The following is a 24,751-nucleotide window of genomic DNA, read 5'->3' as shown; positions in this document are numbered from 1 at the left end:
CAACTACGCTGACGATACACAAATAATCTTCAAAATACAAGACAACCCCGGAAATAAACTCAACGCTAGAAAACCGCCTCCGCGATGTATTCCTCTGGATTAACTCCAACTCCCTCAAAATCAACCCACACAAAACCGAAATAATGATAGTCACAAAAAATGGAGGAGGAGAAAACCAATTCATCCCTTAGACAAGGGAACTCGGGACAACCACAGCACCCTCGCCAATTGTAAAAATCCTGGGGGTTCTGATGGACAATAATCTCACGCTAGAGCCACAAGTAAACGCTCTCCTTAAGAAAGGCTTCTTCCTCCTGCGAGCGGCAAAGAGGATCTTACCGTTCCTATCGTTCACCAACAAAACAACCACCATCCTCGCCCTCGTCATGTCCAAAGTAGACTATACCAATAGCCTATACCTAGGCATGCCTGAACGACTCTTAAAAAAACTACAACGCATTCAAAACACGGCAGCCAGACTACTTCTGAAACTACCCCGGAGAGAACACACTGCACCAGCACTGAAAACACTACATTGGCTACCAATAAAACAATGAATAGAATTCAAAACAATGTGCATTACGCACAGAGCAGTACACAACGAAGGCGCTGAGTTCCTAAGAGACAAACTGCGCCTACATCAACCAAGCAGGATGCTCAGATCAAGCATGGACATCCGCCTGGAACCAATGCCCTACAACAAAAGAAAACTTGGAGGATCCTCCTCTCACCAAGCCCCGAAAACCTGCAACGACCTTCCAAAATACATACGTAACGCAAGAAACCACCCATTATTCAGGAAATTACTCAAAACCTGGCTCTTCATGTCATAACTAGAAAGACCGACCAATGGGGCACACGCACAACTAAATCTTCAATCAACACAGAGACCCTGATACACACCGACCAATCAATGGGGATTAGCCAAGGTAAATATTCCACGACATACTAAACGACCAAACGGGAGACAGCCGCAATCCGACCAAAAACAGTACATATAGCAAGACAGACAGAAACACTAGGACGAATCATCAAGAGGACCATGACCTTGATTACAACCATCCCCAACAGCCCCAAGGACAAAATAGAAAGTAAGCACTGCACCACAAACCCCAATCCAGCAGGTGAAAAACAGAAGGTTTCATCACTACACACAGCAGGAAATACAACAACCCATCTCACTAAACTACGCCTAAATAGCCCCAAGGATTTTCACCCAACGGAAACCAAAAAACCAGTCAGGAAACAAATGACTAAACACACAGGCTCACCAAGATGGATGCACCAGGACACCACATCAACACAGCTCCGACCCTGAACCATTCAAAGCCTCAACTGACCAGGGTCACACTAGATAACCTGAGAATAGATACTACCCACCCAGTCCCACACCTGAAGATCGGGTTCAGACGCACCTACCAATCCAAACATTACTCAATATGACACAGCTGGATCTGCACAGAACCACCAAAGCGAGTCGACCCACGAGGAACAAGCAACTACCCAACCCACAGGCATACAACTCAAACGGAACCATAAGTACCTTAAGTATACAGACCCCACTAACCCAACCCTCAATCTTCTGCATACTTAAACCCACACAACCATCTCTCACAGCAATCCGCACGCACTTGACCACACCGCATCAACAACACATTCACCCACAGCACTCGAGGCCTCTCCGGATCCGATACTAGCACCAATGCCCAGCACTCGGTGTATACCGAGCTGAAGCTGCCAACAGCACATCACTTCTCCCACCCTCCTGCTCCCCTCCTCCAGACTAACCCTACCCGTCTTTCCTGTTTACAGATCCGCCAGAGCGCCTGGGGACCAATTCCGTTGCTGACGGTGCGCTATACAAGTACCTTTAACATACCACAACAATACTACAAGCATCTGTACTCTTTAGAAGGCGTTGGGGATGAAAATGAGATGGAATACATTGAAAAGGTGGGATTAGCTCACCTAAAGGGTTCAGAACAGGCCCTCTTAGAATCCAGCATAACTCCTGAGGAAGTAGAGGCAGCAATTAAGAGACTCCCTCCAGGGGTACGGAATGGGCTTCTATAAACACTTTGTTGGAACCCTCGCCCCCACGTCTGGCCGGGCTATTCAATGACATTCAAGAAACAGGCAAGGCGCCACCCTCATTCTCCAGGGCACACGGTGGTAATACCCAAAGCAGGTAAAGACCCCACAAAATGCAAATCATATAGGCCAATTTTGCTGTTAAATACTGACGCCAAGATATACACAAGGGTCTTTGCCACATGAATGGAAGAGAATGCCTCGCCTGATCCACCCAGATCAGGTGGCCTTCATTAAAGATAGATAAGGGGCAGACCCCATGCGAAAAACCCTAGACATCATGCAGCACACCAGGGGACTAGATGGGGACGCTGCACTTTTTAGTGTTGACTGAGAAGGCATTCGACAGGGTCGAGTGGGGCTTCCTCTGGGCCACACTTCGTAACATGGGATTCCGAGAACGATTCATAAGGGGATCCAAGCAATCTACAGAGCCCCAAAGGGAAAAGTGGCAGTAAATTAAACTCTCAAAAGAATTCGACCCGACCAGAGGGACCAGGCAGAGGTGCCCCCTTTCGCCGCTCCTATGCGCCATCCATTAAACCCCTGGCCAATGTGATCAGGAAAGAAAACACCATTAGGGGAATTGTAGTGGGCGACACGGAATACAAGCTGGCTATGTTTGCTGAGGACATTCTTGTAACGCTCAACTGATTCCCGTAGAGGCGCCGGTCTTGACTGGGCGTATACCGTATCTTCAAAGATAATGTGTAACACACGGCTGGCTCTTTGGGCTGGACCTCTGTGCACTGTATGTCTGACTCGAAGGGTAAGATGTCTGCAGATAGAAAATATGGGATTAAGGAACTGGATTATTGAATGTCTCTCTTCTTCCCTTTCTCTTCTCCTGTAGAACCCCAAAGGTTAACGCTCTCACCTTAGGTAAGTGAACGCCGTGCTCTCCATCTGCCTCGGGGCAGGGTGCTGTAACCAGTTTCTTCACTGGATAAGGGGAGCAGGCCTCTTGACTTCAGAGGACTGCTGTCCGTCGTTTACTGCACGAACAGTAAGTTTCGAGTAATCCGAATGTCTTTAAAGTCTTTAGTAATGATGTCTCTTGTTTTGCAGGGTTCCGGCGATGGCGGATGACGGGCTGAAGTGAGTTGAAGATGGAGCCCGTGTGATGAATAGAAGCGCCTCAAAGCGCGTAAGTAAGCGCTTGTTGCCTGCTTCACGATGCGCTCTAACTGTCTTTTTATTTTGCAGGTACAAGTTCGGAGCGGCTGCAGGGTGCCGGAATACCCACTGGGTTAGATGTGGAAAGGAGTAATGGCACGCGAGTATTAAAGTTCCCCAATGTCTTTAAACGCACCTTGTTTTGTCTTTCAGATGCGGGATGCAGCGCCGAAGGCCTCCGGAGCCTGCGAAGAGTTGGTAAGCTTTTGTCTTTCAGATGCCGGAATGCAGTGTGAAGACCTCCGGAGCGCACGAAGAGTAGGTAAGCCTTTGTCTTTCAGATGCCGGAATGCAGCGCGAGGCGTTGGTGACAGCCGATGGATCAGGTAAGTGAAGAGCTGTCACTGAAGACCGTAATGCTAACCTGTTCTTTCTTGTCTTTATAGGTGTTGCTGAAGACTGGATTCAGGATGGTAAGCCTTTTTCCTTAGGCCCAGGATCAGATGCAGAAGACACGATGAGCGTTCTGCTGCAGAGGATGCAGAATAACGCAAAGCAAGATTCATCCATCGGGTGTGGTTTAAATAGCCTCCTGTAGTGCTTAGGTGTCTCCTTCCACAGCCACGCCTAGGTAAGAAAAGAGTTCCTGCTTTCCAGAAGAGTTCCAGTGTTCTGAATCTAGGGAGTGGCTCCTGCCCCACCCAACAGGAAAAGTAGTTCCAAACAGAAGAGGATCAGAGGCTCAACTGGCAGGCAAGTAAGCAGCATGGTCTGCTGCAGGTAAGTCCACCCAAGCATTATGAGCCCGGCGCTTCCAGCGCTGGGACTGGGCATATTTATGAGCCTGGTGCCACTGGCGCCAGGACTGGGTCCAAAAGGTCCCAATTGGGACTCGTTGGCACTCGGAACCTGGGTTATGGATCTGCTTCCAAGGGAGTTGGGAAAACCCTGACCTTTTGGAAGCAGAGATCATGACAATACTCCTCTACCTAGCAGACCCCCAGACAGCCATACCAGCAATGCTACACACTATTTGGAAAAAAATAAAAAGCGACTCTACCCCTACAGAGCATCTAGCCTCCTATGCGCAGGAGATCCAACGACAGAGGGAATCCCGATCACATACCAGAGCCCAAGGTACCTAGGAATTAATGTCACCAAAACACCAGAAGAATTATACAAGGCAAACCTCCCTCTGCTAATTCTCGAAATAACAAAAGATCTGGAGGGATGGACTAAGTAAATAATATTGTGGCTGGGCCGTCTGAACGCCATAAAAATGGTAATACTCCCCAAACTCTTAAGCCAATACAAGATGCTCCCCATCACCATCCCGAAATCACACCTTACAGACAAAAATCAAACTCCTTAAATTGTTTTGTCAAGGGAAAAAGCAACGGATAGCAGATAAGGTCCTAATCCAACCAAAGGAAGTAGGGGGGTGGGGGGGAAAGACAGGCCTCCCTGACCTATACACCTACTATCGAGCTTCCCAGATGAGACCCCTGGTTCCTCATCTAACAGCGGATAAACAATAACAATGGGTCGCCATTGAAAACCATCTGATGCGCCCTGTGACTCTAGGAGAATGGTTCTGGGCACCACAAATGGCATTGCCCAGCAAGGTCAATAACCACTTTGCGATGGGAACTCTCCTACAGCTGTGGTGGAACGAAGGGGACATGAGAGGACAAACGACATGGCCATCTCCCATGAGCCACATATGGGCGCCTCTTATAAGGAATGAAATCCACGATCACCAGCGCTACCTTCGATGGTATGAAGCCGGCCTAGAAAGAGTGGGACAGTTTGTCAAAACCAATGAATGTATAGCCATTCAAGACCTGGAAGCAGGACTTCAAATTAGACCCCTGGAATTGTTCATGTACCTACAACTAACGGAGCGTTATCAGCCTCGAAATGTAAGGATAAAATCCAGAGAGACCTCACTACAAAGGACAAACTCTCAAGTGAAACCATCGCAACCAAAGGCCTCATCGAGACTATATAAATCCATATTGAGCACAAAAGGAGACAATCTTCTCGCCCTGAGAAACTGATGGGAAAAGGACCTGGGACCGGCTGTGGTCTCAAATGTGCAAATCTGCATACAAAACATCCATCTGTCCCCAGTATAAACTCCAAGGAATGCAATTGTTGCACAGATGGCAGTACGACCCCATCCAGGATGTTCTAACAAACAAGTCCCCAATGTTTGAGAGGATGTGGAACCCAGGCGGACTACTGGCATATGTGGTGGTCCTGCCTGAAAACCCAGGCATACTGAAAATAGGTAATGACCTGGATTCACAAAGTGGAAGGGATTACCAGAGAATGCGACCCCCAGACTGCTGCTATTTGGCTTGGAGCAACAGTAGAACTGATGGAGGCGGGCCCCCCACATGACACTTCCTACTCCTAGCAGTGAGGGTCTGCATCACCATCAACTGGAAATCACAGACTCTCCCTTCTGAATCATCCTGGGCCCGGAAAGCTTGTGACCTGTATGAGATGGAGAACATCACAGGGGCCCTCCATGACATTACCCCAAGCAGAGAAATGGAGTGGGCACCCTTCCTTGATGCCTACAAGTGAGAGGAGAAGGAGCTGGGGAAATGACATCCTAAAGAAATGCATGTAATCGCGGTTGAGAACCGAAATAGACTTGTTTTGTCCCAAGGGGTGGGGTGGAGGGGGGTCAAATGGGAAGTTCAACCCAAATGTTTACTAAAAAACGGGTTTTTCTTTCTAACACCTGATCAAACATACGAGTATAATATGTGCAAAAGTGACACAAAGAAAATTCTTAATAAAGTAAAATTTAAAAAAGAAAAGAAATTGGAGCACACATGTTGGTAAGGTAATTGTGGGTTTTGCGAAATCCTGTTTGGAAAGGGCTTAACAGTTCCTTTTTTTCCACCCATATAGTAAGTTCTTTTAGTAAGGCTGTTGCAAATATCTTGTGGCTAGCATCGCTCATGGCTAGAAGATGCTAGTTAACGGGATCAGACTTATGCCCCCTTGAAGATAGGGACTAGTACTGATTTGCTCCAACTGTCCGGTATCTTTCCAGTTTGTACAATCTTATGGTATAATTTTGTCAGTATTTTTTCCCCACAAGATGGGCTTGGCCTTCATTACTATATTTGGTATAGTAGTTTTTTGATTGGGCGATGTTCTCTATATCGTCTTTAATATCTAATTTGGGCGCCACCAAGTTATTATGTTTCAAGAGCTCCTTACATTCATTTAGAGTGGGGTCATGATACAAATCCATGTGTTTCAGCCATGTGTGCTCCGTAACTTGATTTATATATGTGGGGAGTGGACTACTTCTGAAGGAATTACAATGGGACCAGAATTTCTGTATATTGAAAGACTTAAGCAAACTAAATAATCGGGTACAATTTGCTGCACAAATAGATAATTTACGTTGCTTAATCCAATTTCTATAGCCTGTAGCTAGGCTTCTTAGTTGGAACACTTTCTCCAGCACTGGGATCCAAGTATTTATTTTTCATTGCCGTCTTTGCACAGTGATGTATTTGTTTTCGTGCTGCAATGAGTGGGTCAAAGTAAATATTTCCCGTAGTAACATTTTTATATTTCATTTTGTCAGTATATTATTTTTGGCCAATTTGCCCATTGCAGATCAAATCATTTAAATCCCAGTTAACCGACAAGCCATTTTCCATAAAATCTTGCAAGTTATATTCCAGAAAATCATTTCCACAAGTTAGATCTTTCACTCCAGCAAAGTCTGTTCCCTTATGTGTTAATGGTAGTTCTGGAGCAGAGTATGTTGAGTATAAATGTTCTCCAAAGACAGGGTCCAAGCTAGTCCTGCATGATCGCTCAATGTATTGAATTAGGTTGTAATGGGGCCACATTTACTTGCCAATACGGGATCCGCCATGACATAATCGAGATGGGATTTAGATGATCCATTTGACCATGCGTAGTTTGTTTCTCCTGGGTCTGCTTTATCAAAGCAAAGTTGTTCTAGGTCATATGCTGCCATGAAAAGCAACCAGGGGGACTTTGTTTTGCTGTTACAAGGGTGTTGACAAATGAAGCTCTGTGTTAAAATATCCAGCTTTGATCATTAGTCCCTTAGTAGAGTAGCCATACCATTTCAAAAAAATTGACTTAATGTCTCAATGTATGGACTCAGTACATAGTCCTCCCGGAGGGTCAAACATTGATGATCAATATGGAGTTCTGCTGGTTTCCCTTGGGGAAAGAATGGCTGCTAATACATATGCAGATCTTATTCTTGTAGGGAAAGGGCTAAGATTGTGTAATAGTTTAGAGCCAATAGCTAGTCCACCACTACTACGGCCTCTATTAGAAGTAACTGCAGGATTTATGATTAAATGATAGCCATCTATTACAAAAAGGTCTAGCACACCAGGTCTCCTGTAAAAAGAATAAATCAACTACCATTATAATTTCTAGACCAGTTGGATGGGCAAGGAACAATTGATCGCCTCGGGTGGTCCATGTGAGCAGTTCTAATTTTTGATCGCTCGTTTTAAGTCAATTTGACCTCTTAATCAAGTCTTCCAATTCCCATTTTTCAATTTCGCGATTGTTCCGTTTTATTTTAATGTGAAATGCTTGAAGTGCTGCTTTGCCCGTCTGTTTCATGCTAGTTGTATTGTCCCTCTTGAAGGATAGTGAAAGATCTTTGCTAGGAGGGGAATGCTTGTTTTTCCGGCAGATAGGAAGGGATGATCCCAGATCACATCATTCCAATACGCGCTCTCCTTCAGGAGAGCGACAATCAGCCATGAGGAGAATTCGACCAATGCCCAATTCATTTTTGCTGCCCACCCAGGGTAATTTGATACAGGTAATGTCAGAAGAATTGATCAAGTCCAAATAAGGTAATAGGCACAGTATTTCCAATAAAAAGGTGTACGGTTCAAAAAAGGGCTATAGTTTGTGGCCTTTAATTCCTCCAGAAAGACCCATTTTCCTAAGCCCTTTGGCTCTTTTTTGCCTAACATTGCATTTCTCTCAGACACATTTTGCGCCTTAATAAAATCTTTGGTCGTGGGAAGCATCTTTTGTTTCCTCTGAATCTTATATTTTATGCTTCTTCCTCTTTGCCAAAAGCAGTAAGAGGGGTTTAGAAAACAACATCAAGAGAAATGGTTTGTTTTTAAGTCTATGGCTTTTTGTTGTAGCAGTTTCATTTGTGCACCTGGTTTTAGTGGTGCTTGACGTTTTTTAGGACCATTGAGCAACACTTGTCGCATGGAACCATCAGGAAGAATATTTTAGACTATCTTCTCTCTTGCCCCTTTTCTGGTTTCCACCAGTTGCCAGTCTAAATTTGATGCATTTGATCTTTTTTCCACCCTTTCACATCATGCGTTTGATTTTTATCCTCTAAACCAAAAGTTAACTTTTTGGGTAATTTTCTTCTTTGGCAGATATATCCCGGTGTGTTGCTGGAGAAAAGTAATACTTTTCAAAGTCCCAACTTGTATTTAGAATTTTTACTTTTGGCTATGTATGAAAGGGCAAGGAGCCAAAAATGATCAATCGCTCACCGATAGAGATGGTATTAAAATTATTTGAGGTGCTTTTTCTTTCATTTCTGCGTTTGCTGAATTTTTCACAGGTGCAGGTTTTTTTAGTACATGCTGAGTCGTATCCGCCATAGCTTCCAGTAACTTTTTAATGTCCTGTCCATCTGTGCTTTGGAAAGAGTAGAGACCAAAGTGGCTAGGGCTTTAATTTCTGAGAGCAGAAGATCAAATGCCTTGGTAAATATCCCGATGCTAGCTCCTTTGTGGTGCCACTTTCTTCTATACTTTCAATGGACGTATCCATAGAGTAGGAATGAGCAGATGGAGATAACAAGGCTCTCAGATCAGGAGACAGAATCATATCATTTTTTGTTTGCATCATCTTCGTAAGAAGGAAGTACTGTTTCCCCACGCAGGGACGCTCGCTGGAGGCCCACAACCATATTTAGTAGTGAATTATCAATCGTAGGGCATATAGAAAGCTCAGAACTTTCAGACAAAATGCTAGAATGTTTTGTCTGCTTCAACAGAGCTTTAATATGATCAAAAAATGTGCAATGTCTGTTTTAGACAAAATGGCTGGCTTTTGTTTCAGAGCTGCCTTTTGTGCAAACCTTGTCTTTTTGACCTTGAATAGTGGTTTCAGCATAGGAGCCAGTGCTGCATTAGCACTACGAAGAGTAGTCATGCGTGTGGTAGGATTTGGCATTGTAAATGCAATTTCATAGGAGTTGGTCACAAAAGGGAAGGCTTACTTCAGAGTCTTTACAAAAAACAAAGGCGTCGTATCAACCTCGCCCCATGGCCCCGTAGACACTAGACACTCCTACTGCACTCACGATGCATGAACGCGCATGCTAACGCGTCTGTGTTTTATGGGATGGGGTCGGCTTCTGCAGGTGCGTCTCGTGGCAGTTCAGTAGGCTAATACCAGGTAAGCACAATCCAAATGGAATCAGCAAGCACAGCGGCAGCGTTAATTCCAAATCAGAAGAAAGCAGTTTCAAAAGTAACCAGTGAAAAGCTTCCAATCTGACAAGTCTGATTGCTTGGAACTAACACCAGAGAGCGATGCAGCACGCTAGACACTAACTGCACGATCAAATGTTTTAGGTCAAATGTTTTGAGGTCAATTATGCTAATACCGTTTGCGGCACAGCAAGTCTTAAAGTCAAAAGCGCAACCCTAACTAAAAAGGCAGTTCGTAGTGCTTTAAGTCTTCCAAAGCAGTAGAAATCAAAAGTTCCTGTGGATACTTTCTAGACTCTAGGAAGGAAGATGCAAGAAGGCTTAACCAATGTTGGAGACCCTGTTAAAGTACTCGCTAAAGGGACACGAGCGAGTCCGAGGCAAGAGGGGGTACCCCCTGAATACCTCTATGCGCCCTCCAATGCTCTGGAGCGACTTTCTGGAATAAGATAAGCAATACCCCCCACCCCCACAGTACCTTATGTGTGAAGAAAATATTTGTTGTGGCTGCCCCACGTTGTTGCAGCTCTGGACCAGACTTCCGGATTCCTTGGTCTGATGACGAAAGGCAAGACAATGGATGGGATCTATGCAGCAGTCTCAAGGGAGGACCTCCGGCACAGCTTTCATCAACTTCTTGGTCACTCTGCAGTTTTGGCGTCTTTTCTACAGCACCAACAAAGGACAGGATTCACCCAGTCAATCTTCTGTTCCTGCAGTCCTACACTCTGATGGGGTTTGATCAAGTTGGATTGTGTCTCTGGAGTGTCCTCGAGGGCTCAGCAAAGACTTGGACAAATTCTGCCTTTCCGGGACGATGCACTCGAAATGGGCAGCAGGTCTCCTGGTATTGGGGTTCTGCAGCTCTGGAAACTCACAGGATCTCGGAGATGGCTCAAAACAAAGTTAGTCTTGGGACTGCTTGTTCCTACCAGTCAGAGGTAAGGAGTTATCTTCGGCGTTCCAGTTTCTTGTGCGACAAAGGGTCAGGACAGCAGTGGTCGCTTCAGTGTTTCAAAGGGTCTGCAGGCGTCTTTGGTCGTCTTCTTCGGTTACTTCAGCTTTCAGTGGAAACTTGTTTTTCACTCCAGGAGCCTCGCCTTTTATACAGTTCTAGCACTCATTCCTCTGCAATCCTCGGCAGTTTACAGAAAGGGGCATTCTGCTGTCCATCAGGACAGCCAGACCCCCAGTGGGAGTGGGTCCCATTCAGGACAGGGGGGTGGTAAACTCCTCCCTCACTTCCTGCATGCCCAGACATTCTGGAGCCTAGGCGGGGACATTCAAGTGTTCCCACCAAAGGCAACACACATACATACACTTTGCTGCCTGAGAAGGTATGTCAATAGCTTTCCTGGCATGTTCCTCTGCTCAAGATACCCATGTCTTAACCTCTGCATTACTCGTTCCGTCCTCGAAGCTCTCAATTCGAATTGCTGTTTAGCTGCATTCACTCGCCTAAAGTTGAGGTGGGGCGGGTCCGTAGCATACATTTCATCTGCCCTTAGAACATCCTCTGGCAAGTCCCTCTCCACTTGCCCTCAGGTTCACTTCAATGCCACAGCGCTTGCTATAATATTCCACCCTAGCCACCGCCTTTAGGGCTTCCCACTGTGCAAAGTCAATAGTATCCTCCCCTAGGGTTATGTCTCAGATAGTCCTGTATGCCCCCCCCACCACCCCTCTTTCAGTTCCTCCAGACAAACAGTGTCCGATAGGATGCCTCCACACATCCTACAATGATGCAGCTGTCGAAGCCCCCATCACTTAAGGTGTAGTAATACCATGCTACGTCGGTCTGTCATGGGTTGGTTCCATATTTGAGGCGATGGCCAGAAGGCCAGTCCCGTGGATATGAAAATGTAGTCTATTTGTGATGCTGAACTGTGAACATGAGACATTTGTAAAGGTGGGATGATGGGCAAGTCTATCCGGGACCGCAGCGCCTTATAGGCAGCGCCAGTAACAGAGTATGTCAAGTGCCCCAATCTGTCTTTTGTCCCATCCATGACAAGGTTCATGTCGCCCCCAAACCCCACCACTATCGGGGGATCCCTGATCTTACCCATAATTAAAACATATCTCCATCGGTGTCTGTTTTGGCGTCGGTATGCTTGAACCCCAAGTCTTTATGTAATAGAATAGCGAGCCCTGCCCTCTTACTCATCACAGAAGAAAAGAATTGGTGCGTGTAGTGCCTGTTCTTGAGCCAAATTTGGTCCTCAAGCAGGAGATGCGTTTCATGCAGACCCACTATGTGTCACTTTAAGCGCTGCAGTTCTAGAAAGAGATGGGTGCGTTTGTCTGGGGTATTCAGACCTTGGGCATTTAAAGTGCCCACATTAATCACCTTTGTCCCATTTGACGATACCCCCTCGGGTCGGTTTTGCTGATGTAATTGCCCCTTTCCCCTCGCAAGTCCCATTTATCACCCTGATCTCCTGCAATGCTACAAGTGCCCCTTTTTCATGCCTGCATCGGAGAATGGTCACCTCCCCCATAGCTGCATACAATGTTAACTCCTGTAAAATCCCCTATACATCTTCCCAGCCGCCCCACATTTGGAACAGAAGATGTAACCCCCCCTCTCTCCCTCCCACCCAACCCGCTGCCCATTCACACGATCCCCCACACCCAGACAACAAATAAACTGGGAACTTGGACAGAATCAAACCACTGATTAAGAACAAATAGTTCTCGCCAAAGACGGGGCGTCCTCCCATGCAAACTCCATCAGCATTCTTAGCCACTGTATTAACAGCATAGGAATAAGCCACAAAGCCATGCCAGCACTCCACCCTTTTCATGCCTGTATGAACAGTTTGCCAGAAGCTCACAGATCCAGTGTCCGCTCCCAGGGCTGCTCCATGAGAAGTTCCTCTGTCATGAAGAGTGAGCTCCAACAGGTGGAGGGGAAATCGAACTGAGTGGGGCAACCGAGTCCCAACCCTACTGGAGTTTATGGAGGGGTCTTCTTGGTCCCCAATTCAGCCTTGCTCAGCCTATTGGGCTGGGCTGAAATGGTTGCATCACTGTTCGCTAGTGACTCAAAGTCAAACTGCTGCTTTAGCCATGAAATCAGCCCGGCATGGAGCAACCCACCTCAGCTGGCTCAGCACCCAGCGCAGATGCCACTGAAGCCCATTCTGGCTGTGTGCTTTGTCTCGCGCTGTCAGGAGTGTGAACTGATATTCTCCACAATGCCGTCAGATTCCTTCCTCTGGCACGGGGGCCTGTGCGGCTCACGGCAGCCCGGCTCCTCTCCCTGGGCACCGGGCTCCCTCCCAGCCTCTGAAATCCATTCAGCTCTGGTGCCTACCGTTTCAGCACCATAATCAGATGCCTGGCACCCCGCGCTGGGTAGCTAGCCCCGTGCCATTTTTAAGCGCTACTGTCGCTTCTGGCTGGTACCGGGGATAACCTTCTACAAACAGAAGGTGATGCAAACTCTCGGATACGGCGCCAAAGCTATCCTAAACCTCACATGGACAGTGTGGGCGCTGTTGGAGATACTTTTGGCGCAAAGTGTTGGTTACTGTGATCGCTGCCGGTCGCAGCAATACATCATGAATTATGCTTACAGTCCATGAGCTCAATGGTGCGGTGGAAATCCATAACGCTTTAGCGTAAATGGTCGTTAGAAGAGGGGGCGCCGCCCTTCGCAGTTCTGAGGCCTCAGAAAGCGGAGGGCAGGGCTATTAAAGAATGGAGAACTAAAAAGGAGGCGATGCTGCTGTCCCATGACATTGATCCAGTGGCCCTGGTGACCAATCAAAGTCAAAGACCTTTTGGGACGGTCGGACTGGATAGAAACTATTGAAGCGAAGGGAGGAGACGCTCTGAGAGTGGGACTGTGGAAAGAGAAAGAGGGGCTTAATGACCTACCAAGGTATCTCCAGAAATGTCCATAAGCCCATCAAAGGGATCTCTCGCTAAGATGTCGGCTGAGCATCATGCCCACAAAGGAGGTTCTATTAACAAGACACCAAATACAGGAGGAAAATCCCCAACATTTAATAACGAGGTGTCCGGCTCTTTTCAATTTAAGGTCACACTCCTTGGAACAATTGGGAAAAACGGCTTCATTGACTATAGAGGAGTGTTGGGAGTTGGTGCTAGTGGGCATGGTTTTGGCAGCAATGAAATTCATGGAGAATTTTTAGAGAAGAAAAATGAATTTATGGGCAAGGGCTGTCATCTATGAGTCTACTCTCCTATTGGAGAGTTGTTTTCCTCATTTTTAGGAGTATCTTATTAGCGTTCTAGTCTTGGGAATTTGTCAATAGGAATGGATTTGGAAAGTTGCTTTGTCTTCTTTTAATTACTTTTACTGTGTTGTGATTGTTTTTTTCTTTTACGTTCTGGAAGGAAAGGATATAAACTGTAAAGGTTTCAATTTTGCTTTCTGTTTGAAACCAAAAAAACTTTTTTTCACACTTGCCTCTCCACTTCAGTTCACCCTTGTCCCCTTGACCTCCCGGTGTGCCCCCACTGCCTCAACCCCCCCCAAACCCCCAAAAACTAAGATTAAAAAAAATCAAAGATGTCTGCAGTGATTACCATCACAGAAATAAAGCTTCGCCAGTATTTGGTGTTTTGCCACAAAAAAAACTAGCACACAAAGTAGTTTCCCAAAAACAAGACTTTATGGTCAACTTTGTGCAAGTAATTTTACATTTCATGAGGAGCATGTTAACCCTTGACCTTACCTCTGAAAGCTGTAGTCGCAAGTAAGCAATCTTTTCTTCATAGATCCTTTTCCGGTCAGTCACTATGGCCATCAAGTTGAATCTTATCTCACCTTCGCTATATCTTAATGAGAAAGAAAGTGAAGTTCTATTAAATATTCTTTAAGCTATAGGGAGGTTGATCTATGAAAAATAACTAAACGGGATCTCTGCACATAGGATTGATCCAAGCAAATAAGGCAGAGCCAAGCAAATGCTGATCCAATCCAGGAGTCAATGAACATGTTCATGTAAATATAGGACTACTCAAACTAGAGAAATGCTACCATTTTAAGTAAACAAGCTCTACAATTACTGTTAGTAAACAGTACAAAGTCACAAGTCTGATATTCACCAGTAATACATTCTGCAAGAAAAATCCCCAAAAATCAGTTGCTCTCATTGGTCTATATGAAATACAAGTTAATTTGTTTTGGGATTTGCTCAGTGCTGTAAATGCAGAGCAAACCAATTGAAATCAGGGTGTAAAGTGAGTGGTTGGCAGCGCTGTGGTGGGCCATTTGAATTTAACAAGGAGAGGGTGGAGACGGGATGTGTGGGGATGGAACAGTTCTGTTTCACAGTCTACCTAGGAGGATGCATTCCAGTAACATTGTGTTATCCCTCCAATACTTATTGAACAATTAAGACCTTTTAACTGGAGATTTAAAATGTCAGCATTGTGAGCCAATCACCAATAGCTTAATTATCCTAGTACTGCCCAGGATGATCAGACTTCAGGTTTGAACGATTATCTTACTAAGTCTGGGCACAAGCAGCATGTGGTGCAAGTACTCTAGCTGAGTGCACTATCGAGTGCTGTTCGCCGACCGTGGGACCACAAGACCAACTGGACCTGTTAAAATTGATCAACACTTTTGCTGGATAATCAATGCATCTGTAGCCACGCCCCTTTTCCCAGAAGCAGCATAAACACAGCGGGCATGCGCAGCTAGCAGAGTGCACTATTGGGTGCTGTTCGCTGTGTGCTGCGGTGTGGTTATTGGTTGTTGCTGCGTAGGGTATGCCTGCCACCGTGGAACAAGGACACTAATGATTTCAATAGAGGCTCACCGCCGCCTATTTCGGTTTGGCCTCTTGTTGCATCTCCCCTGCCTCCCCCTTTCCCTCCCTAGCAGTATTTAATACGCAATCTCTAAATCAAACATGCATCCGACTCTTCTCCCCTCCAGATTCACCCACCCCCTCCTATAGATATGTACAAAGGAAAAAAAGGGGCGTAGATTTCAGAGGTATAAGGAGTTTGGTAAACAAAGATTGTATCAGAACAACTGAAAATATCTACCTTCATGACAGCGAGGCAAGAGAAGGAAGTGGTGGTTGGTGGTGGTTTAAAGGAGGGTGGCCCTATGGTGTTACAAACAAGATGGAATGATTAAATTAGTGAGGTAATGTATGAGCGAGATCCTACCCCGCCTAACAGTTCTATGATTGATAACTCGTAACTAGATTTGTGCCACGAATTCCGAAGACAATCACTATGAATAAAGGCAGCATCTATGCAGGAACCGACTGACAAAAGCAAGGAACTACTGGAAAATATGGACAATGTAATTGGAACTAACTTATCTGGGACACCAGATTTGGAGAAAATAGCACAGGAGGACTCAAGTGTAGAGGAGGACAACTCCTGGGAAGAAACTAAAAAGAGAAAGGATCATTAAACACTGCAAGTAAATTGGAGGCTATAGCAACTTTGGACGCCGCATTTGCCCTTTGCTCTAGCCTCATGGAAGAACATTGAGAACTGAACACATTGGGTGGCAAGGATTGTGGATAATATTGAATATAATAGTGGAAGAGTATAATAGGAAATGTGTCTAAGTAGCATGAAATAGAAGACAATCTGAGTGAGTTATGTTAAGCAATAGCAGAGGATAAGTGCGTGGCTGTGATTAAAACAGTTGGAAGGTATGAATGTGGTTGGTAACTCAGAGGGTGAACAAAGTACAACATATGGGAGCAAAAAACATACTTGCCGAAAACAAAATAAAAAGTGGGCAAAGAAAAAGTGTAAACCGGGTAACATTGGAAAGAAAGCCCCAAGCAGAATGAATGGTGCCTCGCTAGCAGAGATAAAGAAAATGGAAGTTATTTGTGAGATCAGAGGTAATAGATGAGACTTAAGTGGAAAACAACAACAAGACTGATCCAAGGAAAACCATCAATAATGAGCATGGGCTGATGGAAAAAAAAAATGGTTGATGGGGTGCGGAGTGAGCCCAATAAAAACGATGCAAGAAATGTTCTCCTAGGAAAGACCAAGAGGGGATTTTGAAAGTGCATGAATTATGTCAACATAGCCACAAATAAATTGGTAGAATCTCTCTCCTCTAGGGACAAGGAGACCTGTATCAGAGAAATGGAAAGATTAGCCATGTGTAACATTAATAAAGATTACAATGGGCCATGCTTGCATGAACCTAATTAAGACAAAGGGGTGACTGAATGGGCAAATCCATGAAAATCAGATCAATGCATTTGAAGAGAGCCCTTTTTTAAAACCGGACCTGGATCTTGGAACGATTGCATAAGGTTCTGCAACTGTGTGGTATCACTACAATGGATATTGAGAAAGTGACTTAGCTGGGTTAATTGGGCAATTGTGCAGTTTGTAACACCAGTAATTATCAAATTGATTAGCATTCGTGCAGACTTTGTGGAGGAATGGTTATAAAATTGTGATCTGTAACAGTCACTAACAAAAGGAATTACTAACGTTAGCCAAGTTATTAATGGACAGAAGAAAGATCTGGCAAGGTGGGTGCGGGCGGGGGGGAATGAGAAGTGACATGTGGACCCCTGATGGGGATTACTTGGGGGGAAATTGAGAATTAGGGCTGTACCATGAGCCGGTAATCATTTCCTGGAATACCAGAGGTTTCCACTCCTTTCTCCATAAGGATGGTGAGTGTTTTGTGGATAACTGACTTACTCGCATTCCAGGAGACTGCCGTCTGCAGAGGGGTTGGATGCCCGGTAGGGGGGGACTATGTATTAGTGCTAAGAGCCCGTTAATGATCACGGAATATGATACATTTGGTAAATTCACTTTTGTACTATGTGCCACGGTTAAGCAACTGGGAAGGTTTAAAGAATTAATGATCAACGTGTCACCCCCTGCCCCCGCAGAGGCACATGTGGAGGCAGTTATCAAAGTGATCTCAAATACTATTGAAGGTTGGATGATGGAATCAACCAACTGGGAAATCATGGTAGTAGGAGACTTTAATACATAGTGATAAAGCAACAATTATGAATTTGAGGCAATGATTCCACCAAATCTGGGAAAACAAATTCCTCTCCGGTACAAATAACTAATGGAATCTTATGGCTGGAATTGTTCCAAAATTGGGGACTCTCCTTAAACATAGATGTAAAAGAATCCACTTGGACCAATGTAAAGTTTATTATCGAGTGGATGTTTGTTATGGAGTGCATACGCACCCAGCTGAAACAATCTGAACATATTTTGACCTGCATAGTGATCACACAGTGCATAAATGTGAATTAAGGTAGAATATAAAAATAAAACATAACATGGGTGAAATAATGAATATCCAGACCTCGACAGGTGGGAATACGATATTATGGACAGGTAAAAACTTTATGAAATTTGATGAAATGTTCAACCAATACCCATTGATAGCAAGGATATGGCTGGATTAGGAACAAAGGGACTGGGTGTGATGGTTAACATGATATTAATGACCTAAAAGTGATTGTCACACCATTCAGGGAAGCAACACTCATTTGTATGATGGCGATGGTCATAATGAGAATAAATAGATTGAAGGGAATAGAACATGTTAGAGGGGTAAATTCCAAACAGACATAAAATGGAAGCTACATTACGAATGAAATATAAGAACTGCCGGAAGGCTCACATACAAAATCAGAAATGCTAACTGGAGAAAAATATTTAAGTTAGGTAAGACTAATGATTCAAAGACGTTTTGTTATTTGTATAGACATCTAATTGAGGATGATAATACAGATATTAACGTGATACCGGTAGATGAATGGGTAGAGTATGTTAGTCAACTATCCTACGAGAAGCATAAAGAACTTTGGTTGAATATAGAGCTGTGCGGGAATAATCATTTACAACCGCCTTTTGACCAGGCAGATATCCTGAAGGTAATTAACAAAATGAATGAGTCTAGAGCCCTGGGGTCCGATGCGATAGCTAATGCGGTCAAACGTAACCCCATTAAGTGGGCAAATCTCTTTTTGAAGAATGTTCACTAATATTTGGTACAGTAGGGTTATTGGAGGAAAGCCATATTGGTGACCAACTTCAAGAAGGGTGTGAGAACTATCCAGGGTAATTATCGGCTGTTGGCCATGGCGGATACAAGTTGCAAGATCCTTTGCACTCTCCAGCTGAAAATCCTTAATTTGTGGAGTGATAAAAGGAATTTACTATCTTTCCGGCAAAGTGGCTTTAAGCAAGGCCTTCATACCTTGGACAACATGACCACTTTGAATAATGTGGTCTCCAGTATGATGGAACAAAAATTTTAAAAAAGGGGACCAACATCTATGTATGCTTCATTGATTACTCCAGAGCCTTTAACTGTGTTGATCGGTTAGGCTCTGGAGTAAGATGTTGAATTGGGAGTAAGGTGTTGAATTGGGGCACAAGCCCCATAGTTCTACACTTCCTTACAGTGGTATCAGATTTAACGACTAACTATCTGTTTTAATAAGGGTGTCATTATTACTCAGTTATCACGAATATGGGTTTAAAAACAAGGCTGTGTAGTATTAATATGTGGTATTATATGTAGCCGATATGCAAGATGACCTTGACTCAGTACAGGGATATACCCCCTAAATTCGGTAATGTAAAAATAAGCTGGATGACATATGCCGATTACAGAGTCATGGACAAAACCCCAGCTGAGCTACAGAGAATGCTAAATGCGTTGCACTTATTTGCAAAGAATAATAACTTGTGTATTAATGCAAAAAAACCAAAGGTTATGATAATTGGGTCACAAGTGCATATGAACAAAAAGCGTAGATTGAACTGGAAGATAAATAATGAGGTATTAGAGGTAGTAGAAATGTATCCATATCTAGGCATCACGATAATTAATAAACATGAAAACTTTCTACAAAAATACATTAAAAGGATAAAATGACGAGAAAATGTAATGTCATTAGAAGATACAGGTTTAGAAAAGGGGGACACACTAATGGAGGACTTCCTAGAAATGTATAAAAAAGTAGTATTGTTCCAGGGATAGTGTCTGCATTGGAAACAGAGGCCAAATATATGACATGGTTTGACAGAATGGAGGGTAAATGATGACGATCAGTTTGAAGACTTTCAAATGCTGTACTTGTAGAAGCCTTAAGAAGTGAACTAGGCCTTGGATCCCTAACCACATTGTGGAAAATACGCTGCACAAACTCTTCATAATTATAAAGTTGTTGCAGCGGAACCAGAAAATCTGAGTGTCATTGCCATGAATATGCATAACAACCAAAATGAGCTCATGTAAAACCTAAAAGTAGCATCTTTCTTCCACGACATTGGCCTGCCTATGCCTGGTAATGAAATGGAAGCCATTAACGCACAGAAATTACTATAAAAAAGGGTATGCAGTGGGACATAGCTAATAACGTAGTAATGTGGAGCTCCAAGAAGCGGTATGCACAATATTCTATGCTGGGATTTGAGATGGCGAAACCAAGAATATATGCAATAAAAATTTCCAATCTGGAATTCTTTCGATTCACTCGATTTCTCCGATTCAATATGATACTGTGTTACGAGTATGTGGGTGAATGGACTTCTGTGCCGTACCAAGAAAGAGTTGTTTGTGCAGGAAAAAAGGTGGAAACAATAGACCCCTTTTAAAAGACTGTTGCTGTTTACAGGAATACTACAATAAGGGCTATGGGGACCTGGTTAGTGATTACAGAATGGTAACCTCTGACAAATTTTGGTCCGCCATCTATACAGCAGACACATTGGTGTACGTAGGAGCTGCATACCATATCTGGAATAGAATAACTGTTTTGATGCCAGAAATTAGAAAAGGAAATTGCACCTTAGTTCTGAATTAATCAGTTTAGTCAGGACTATTTTAGTTGTTCTCTTTTTTAAAACAGTTCTAATAGGTTGTCTAGAGAAGGCACCCTATTCGTGTATAAATTTAGGTTTAAAAATATTAGGATGATTTTAAGAAATGGTTTTATATTATATGGTCAGTACATAATTTGTAACATGTAATTAATGATATGTAATGTAATGGCTGTAAATTGTTCTTAAGAAGAATAAGTTACTTACCAACTGGTAACGTTCTTTCGTCTGGATGTTCCTCCAACGTCCAGATGTATTCCACATCTTTGACATGTAATGTCCACAGCTGTGTTACTTCTGAAATTTTTCGGCAGAGGGCGTCCTGCGTCAATGGCGCCGGGTCGATGTCCCTTGAAGGCCTCCGTCGAGGGCGACGTCACCGATGTTATAAATAGGACGCATGGCGCCCATAGCCTCAGTTTATGTTTTCCCCTCCATAACATGTGAAATGCTCGTACACAATGCCTGCTTGACTGCACATAGCCTTGAGGGAACGTATGCTGCAATAGCATAGGAAATTCTCCAGAGGGGCAGGCTGGGAGGGCGATGTGGAATACGTTGAAGGAACATCCAGGCGAAACTACGTTACCAGTTGGTAAGTAACTAGTTGTTTGAATGGATTTTGTCCTCGTATTCCACATCTTTGACAGACTCACAAAGCAGTACCAGAAAATGGAGGAGAGAAGAATTTAGAATACCCAATCAGACGGCAGAATAAAGAACCGCTTTACCAAATGCCATATCTTGACCATGGAGCGTATCCAGGGAGTAATGTTTGACAAAGGTGTGGATAGAAGCCAATGTCGCTGCGTCACAAATACTAATAGGAACTCCCTGCTGTAGGGCTGTGGAAGCAGCCACTCCCCTAATGGAATGAGCTTACAACCCTTCAGGAGGGTCCTTGCCCGCCAATCTAACATTCAGTAATGGTGAGGAGAATCCACCTGAACAACGTTTGTTTGTTAACAGCCTGGCCCAATCAGTATCCAGCGTACTCCACAAAGAGTTGATCATTTACTCTGGACATCCTAGAAATATAAAAGCTTATAGAGCTCTCCTAGGTTCCAACCTATGGAGGCGCTCCTCTTCCTTACCAGGATGATGAGGAGGATAGAAAGCAGGAAGCACCACTTTCTGGCTCAGATGAAACTCAGACCCTACCTTAGGTGGGACGGACGTACCTTCAGTGCAACCCTATCCTTGTGGAACACAGTAAAGGGAGGCTTAGATGAAAGGGCCTGCAATTCACGCACTCTGCAGGCGTATGTAACCGCAACACAGAAAATCTTCTTGAAACACAACAGTCTCAAAGGACAAGAGTGCAATGGTTCAAATGGAGCACCCACCAGGAATTTCAAGACCAAATTCAGATCCCAAACCGGCACCTGAAAAGGGGATGGCAGGAACACATTAGTGAGCCCTTTTAGAAATTGGGAAATCAAAAGGAATCTTAAAATAAGAACATTCTTCAGACAAACGCTTGAAGATACAGCACTGCCAGGTAACCTTTAATGGTACCAACTTGAAGGCCCCTGTGGGCCAAAGAAAGCAAGAAAGACAGAACCATGGGCATGGAACACTGAATAGGACCTACATTGTGTCCTCTGCACCAGTCACAAAACTTAAACAACGGTACAGGGATTTGGTTGCTGGCTGCCTGTCCAAAAGCAACATCTCCATCACGTCATCCAGGAGGTCCGAATCCTTATAGATCACCTTTCAGATACCAAACGTGAAGGTTGAGCATCTGGACCTCTGGATGGAGAACCCCCAAACCCCACTCCTCCCCCCTCGCGAGAGAGCGCGAGAGACGATCCTCTCAGTAGGGAAGACAGTGTGGAGAGCAGATGGACATTTATAGAAGGTCCAGGTACCATGCGCTCCTGGCCCAATCTGGAGCAATGAGGATCATGTGGGATACAAACCTCCGTAACACTTGATGAATCACGGGGACCGGAGGAAACGTGTACAGAAGTGGGAATGACCAATCCACAACAAACGCGTCTCCTAAGGATCCTCTCGGAGGAAATTCCCTTGATCAGAATCTCACTTCCGGTTGGCACCGTTTGCGAATAGATCCACTTGTGTGGTTCCCCAAAGGGCAAAGAGCTCCAGAAGGACTTCCTGAGCCAACTCCCACTCGTGAGAAACCATGCTCTGCCTGCTCAGAGTCTGCAGCGGCATTCTCCTCTCCGGCCAGATGTACTGCCGAGAGTGATGTTCCCTGCTGGGTTGCCCAGAACCAGAGCTACATCGCCTCTCTGCACAACAGGAGTGACCCTCCCCCCTTTTTGTTGAGGTAATGCATGGCCACTGTGTTGTCGGTCATGATCAGGACAGTCTTCCACCGCACAGACGGCAGAAAAGCCTTCACGGCCAGCCTGATGGCCCTCAGCTCTGACAGGTTGATGTGGAGTTTGGACTCCGATGGAGACCAACGACCACAGGCAGTCAGATCGTTGGCATGAGCAACCCATCCTGAGAGGGAAGCGTCCGTCATTACTGTCACCTCCGGCCACAGTTGCCAAAACGGCTCCCCCTTCATCAGGTTCCCATCGTTGGCCCACCACAGAATATCCTGGGAGACAGAGGAATCTGAACGGGATCCAATATCTTGCCTGAGAATTGTGACCACTGCATCTTGAGGACCCACTGCAGGGATCTCAGCCTGGCCTCTGGCACCAGAAAAAAGCAGGATGCCATGAGGCTGAGCAACCTTAAGAATTCGAAAGCTGGGAGACGCTGGGCATGTTGAAATGTGGCCATCTGCACAATGTGATGAGCCCTCACCTTGGGAGGTGAGCACTTCCAAGGACGTGTCCAACACAGGCCCGATGTACTGGAGCTGTTGTGAAGGTGTCAGATATGACTTCTTGAAATGGAGGGTGAAGCCCAGCTTGTGGAGGAAGCGGCAGGTGAGAGATGATCCATTGCTTGCTCGGGAGAACGCGCACGGATCAGCCAGTCGTCCAGGTAGGGGTAGACGTGAATCCCCCCCCCCCCCACCTGAGATACGCAGTCACCACCACCATTAGCTTGGTAAAGACCCTCGGGCGCAGGTCAATCCGAATGGCAGGACCCAAAACTGAAAGTGCGAGCTGCAAACCTCAGGTACGTTGTGCTTTGGATGAATTGGCACATGAAAATAAGCATCCTGTAGGTCCAAGGACACCAACCAATCCTGAAGTCGAAGGGCCTAGAGGACCTGAGAGAGTGACCATCTTGAACTTGTCCTTCCTGAGGAGTTCAACCAATGCAAGTCCAAGATGGGTCTTAATCCTCCCCTCCCCCCCCCCCGTCTTTCTTTGGAATAAAAAAATATGGGTAACACCATCCCTTGTTCCTCTCCGCTACAGGCACCAGCGCCTTTCTACAGCAAGGTCAAGATTTGCTGCACAAGGAGCAGATCCGGAAACTTCAAAGAAACAGTCCCCGGTGGCCACTTTAGGAAGGGGAGGCAGTAGCCGTGGGCTATTGTATCCAGTACCCATGCATCCAAAGTAATAACTCGCCATTCTTCGAGATGCTGAGACGGTCTGCCCCCAATCGGCAAACAATGGATCATGTCCTCATAGGTGTTTTGGAGCAGCTGCGGCAGCGCCTGAAGGCAAAGAGGCTGCTGCCTGAGCGGCCTTGGCACCTCCATTTCCCTGACCCCCATGGGTACTTTTACATTGACCCCTTGGACTGGCGGATCCTCGCGTCCTACCAGAAGGGGAGTAGTAACGAAAGGAACCTCCCCTCCAGTGCGGTCCCCTAGGATGAAAAGGCAGAGGTTGACACAACTGCGTTCAAAGATTTTGCTGCAGCTTTTGAGGTCTGCAACCTCTCAAGGCTCTGGTCATCCTTGCTGCCAAACAAATGCGCGCCATCAAAGGGCATGCTCAGAAGATGGGCTTGTACATCCGGAGCAAAACCAGACTTCCGCATCCACAGAAATATGCATATAACGGTGCTCGCAGCCATGGACTGGCTAACACGGTTGGCTGTGTCCAATCCCGACTGAAGGGATTCACACATGGCATCCATGCCATCTTGGACCCCTCCCCCCCCCGGGAATATGCCCAGCCGCTAGAACATAATTCCAGAGTGTGAAAATCTTGCTAAGGCACAAGTGGAGTTGGCTGTCTTCAGCGTCATACCCCCATGCAGAAAACACCTTGCGTGCCCACAGATCGAAGTGTTGGTCA

General features: G+C 45.2%; 1 protein-coding gene across 2 annotated transcripts in view; it reads right to left on the bottom strand.

Moving 5' to 3' along the window:
- Positions 1-24,751, bottom strand: part of UCHL5 (ubiquitin C-terminal hydrolase L5) — a 518,067-nt gene that overhangs the window by 175,624 nt on the left and 317,692 nt on the right. For both annotated transcript variants that reach the window (XM_069641075.1, XM_069641074.1), the window contains exon 8: positions 14,426-14,528. In XM_069641075.1, coding sequence (XP_069497176.1) covers positions 14,426-14,528 — 103 coding nt within the window. The remainder of the gene's footprint in view (positions 1-14,425; positions 14,529-24,751) is intronic.

The sequence above is a fragment of the Ambystoma mexicanum genome, chromosome 1q (genome assembly GCF_040938575.1).
Source record: "Ambystoma mexicanum isolate Mex_15411 chromosome 1q, UKY_AmexF1_1, whole genome shotgun sequence".
Lineage (NCBI taxonomy): Eukaryota > Metazoa > Chordata > Amphibia > Caudata > Ambystomatidae > Ambystoma > Ambystoma mexicanum.
Note: the sequence above shows the minus strand (reverse complement) of the source record. Positions and strands in the feature narration are given on the sequence as shown.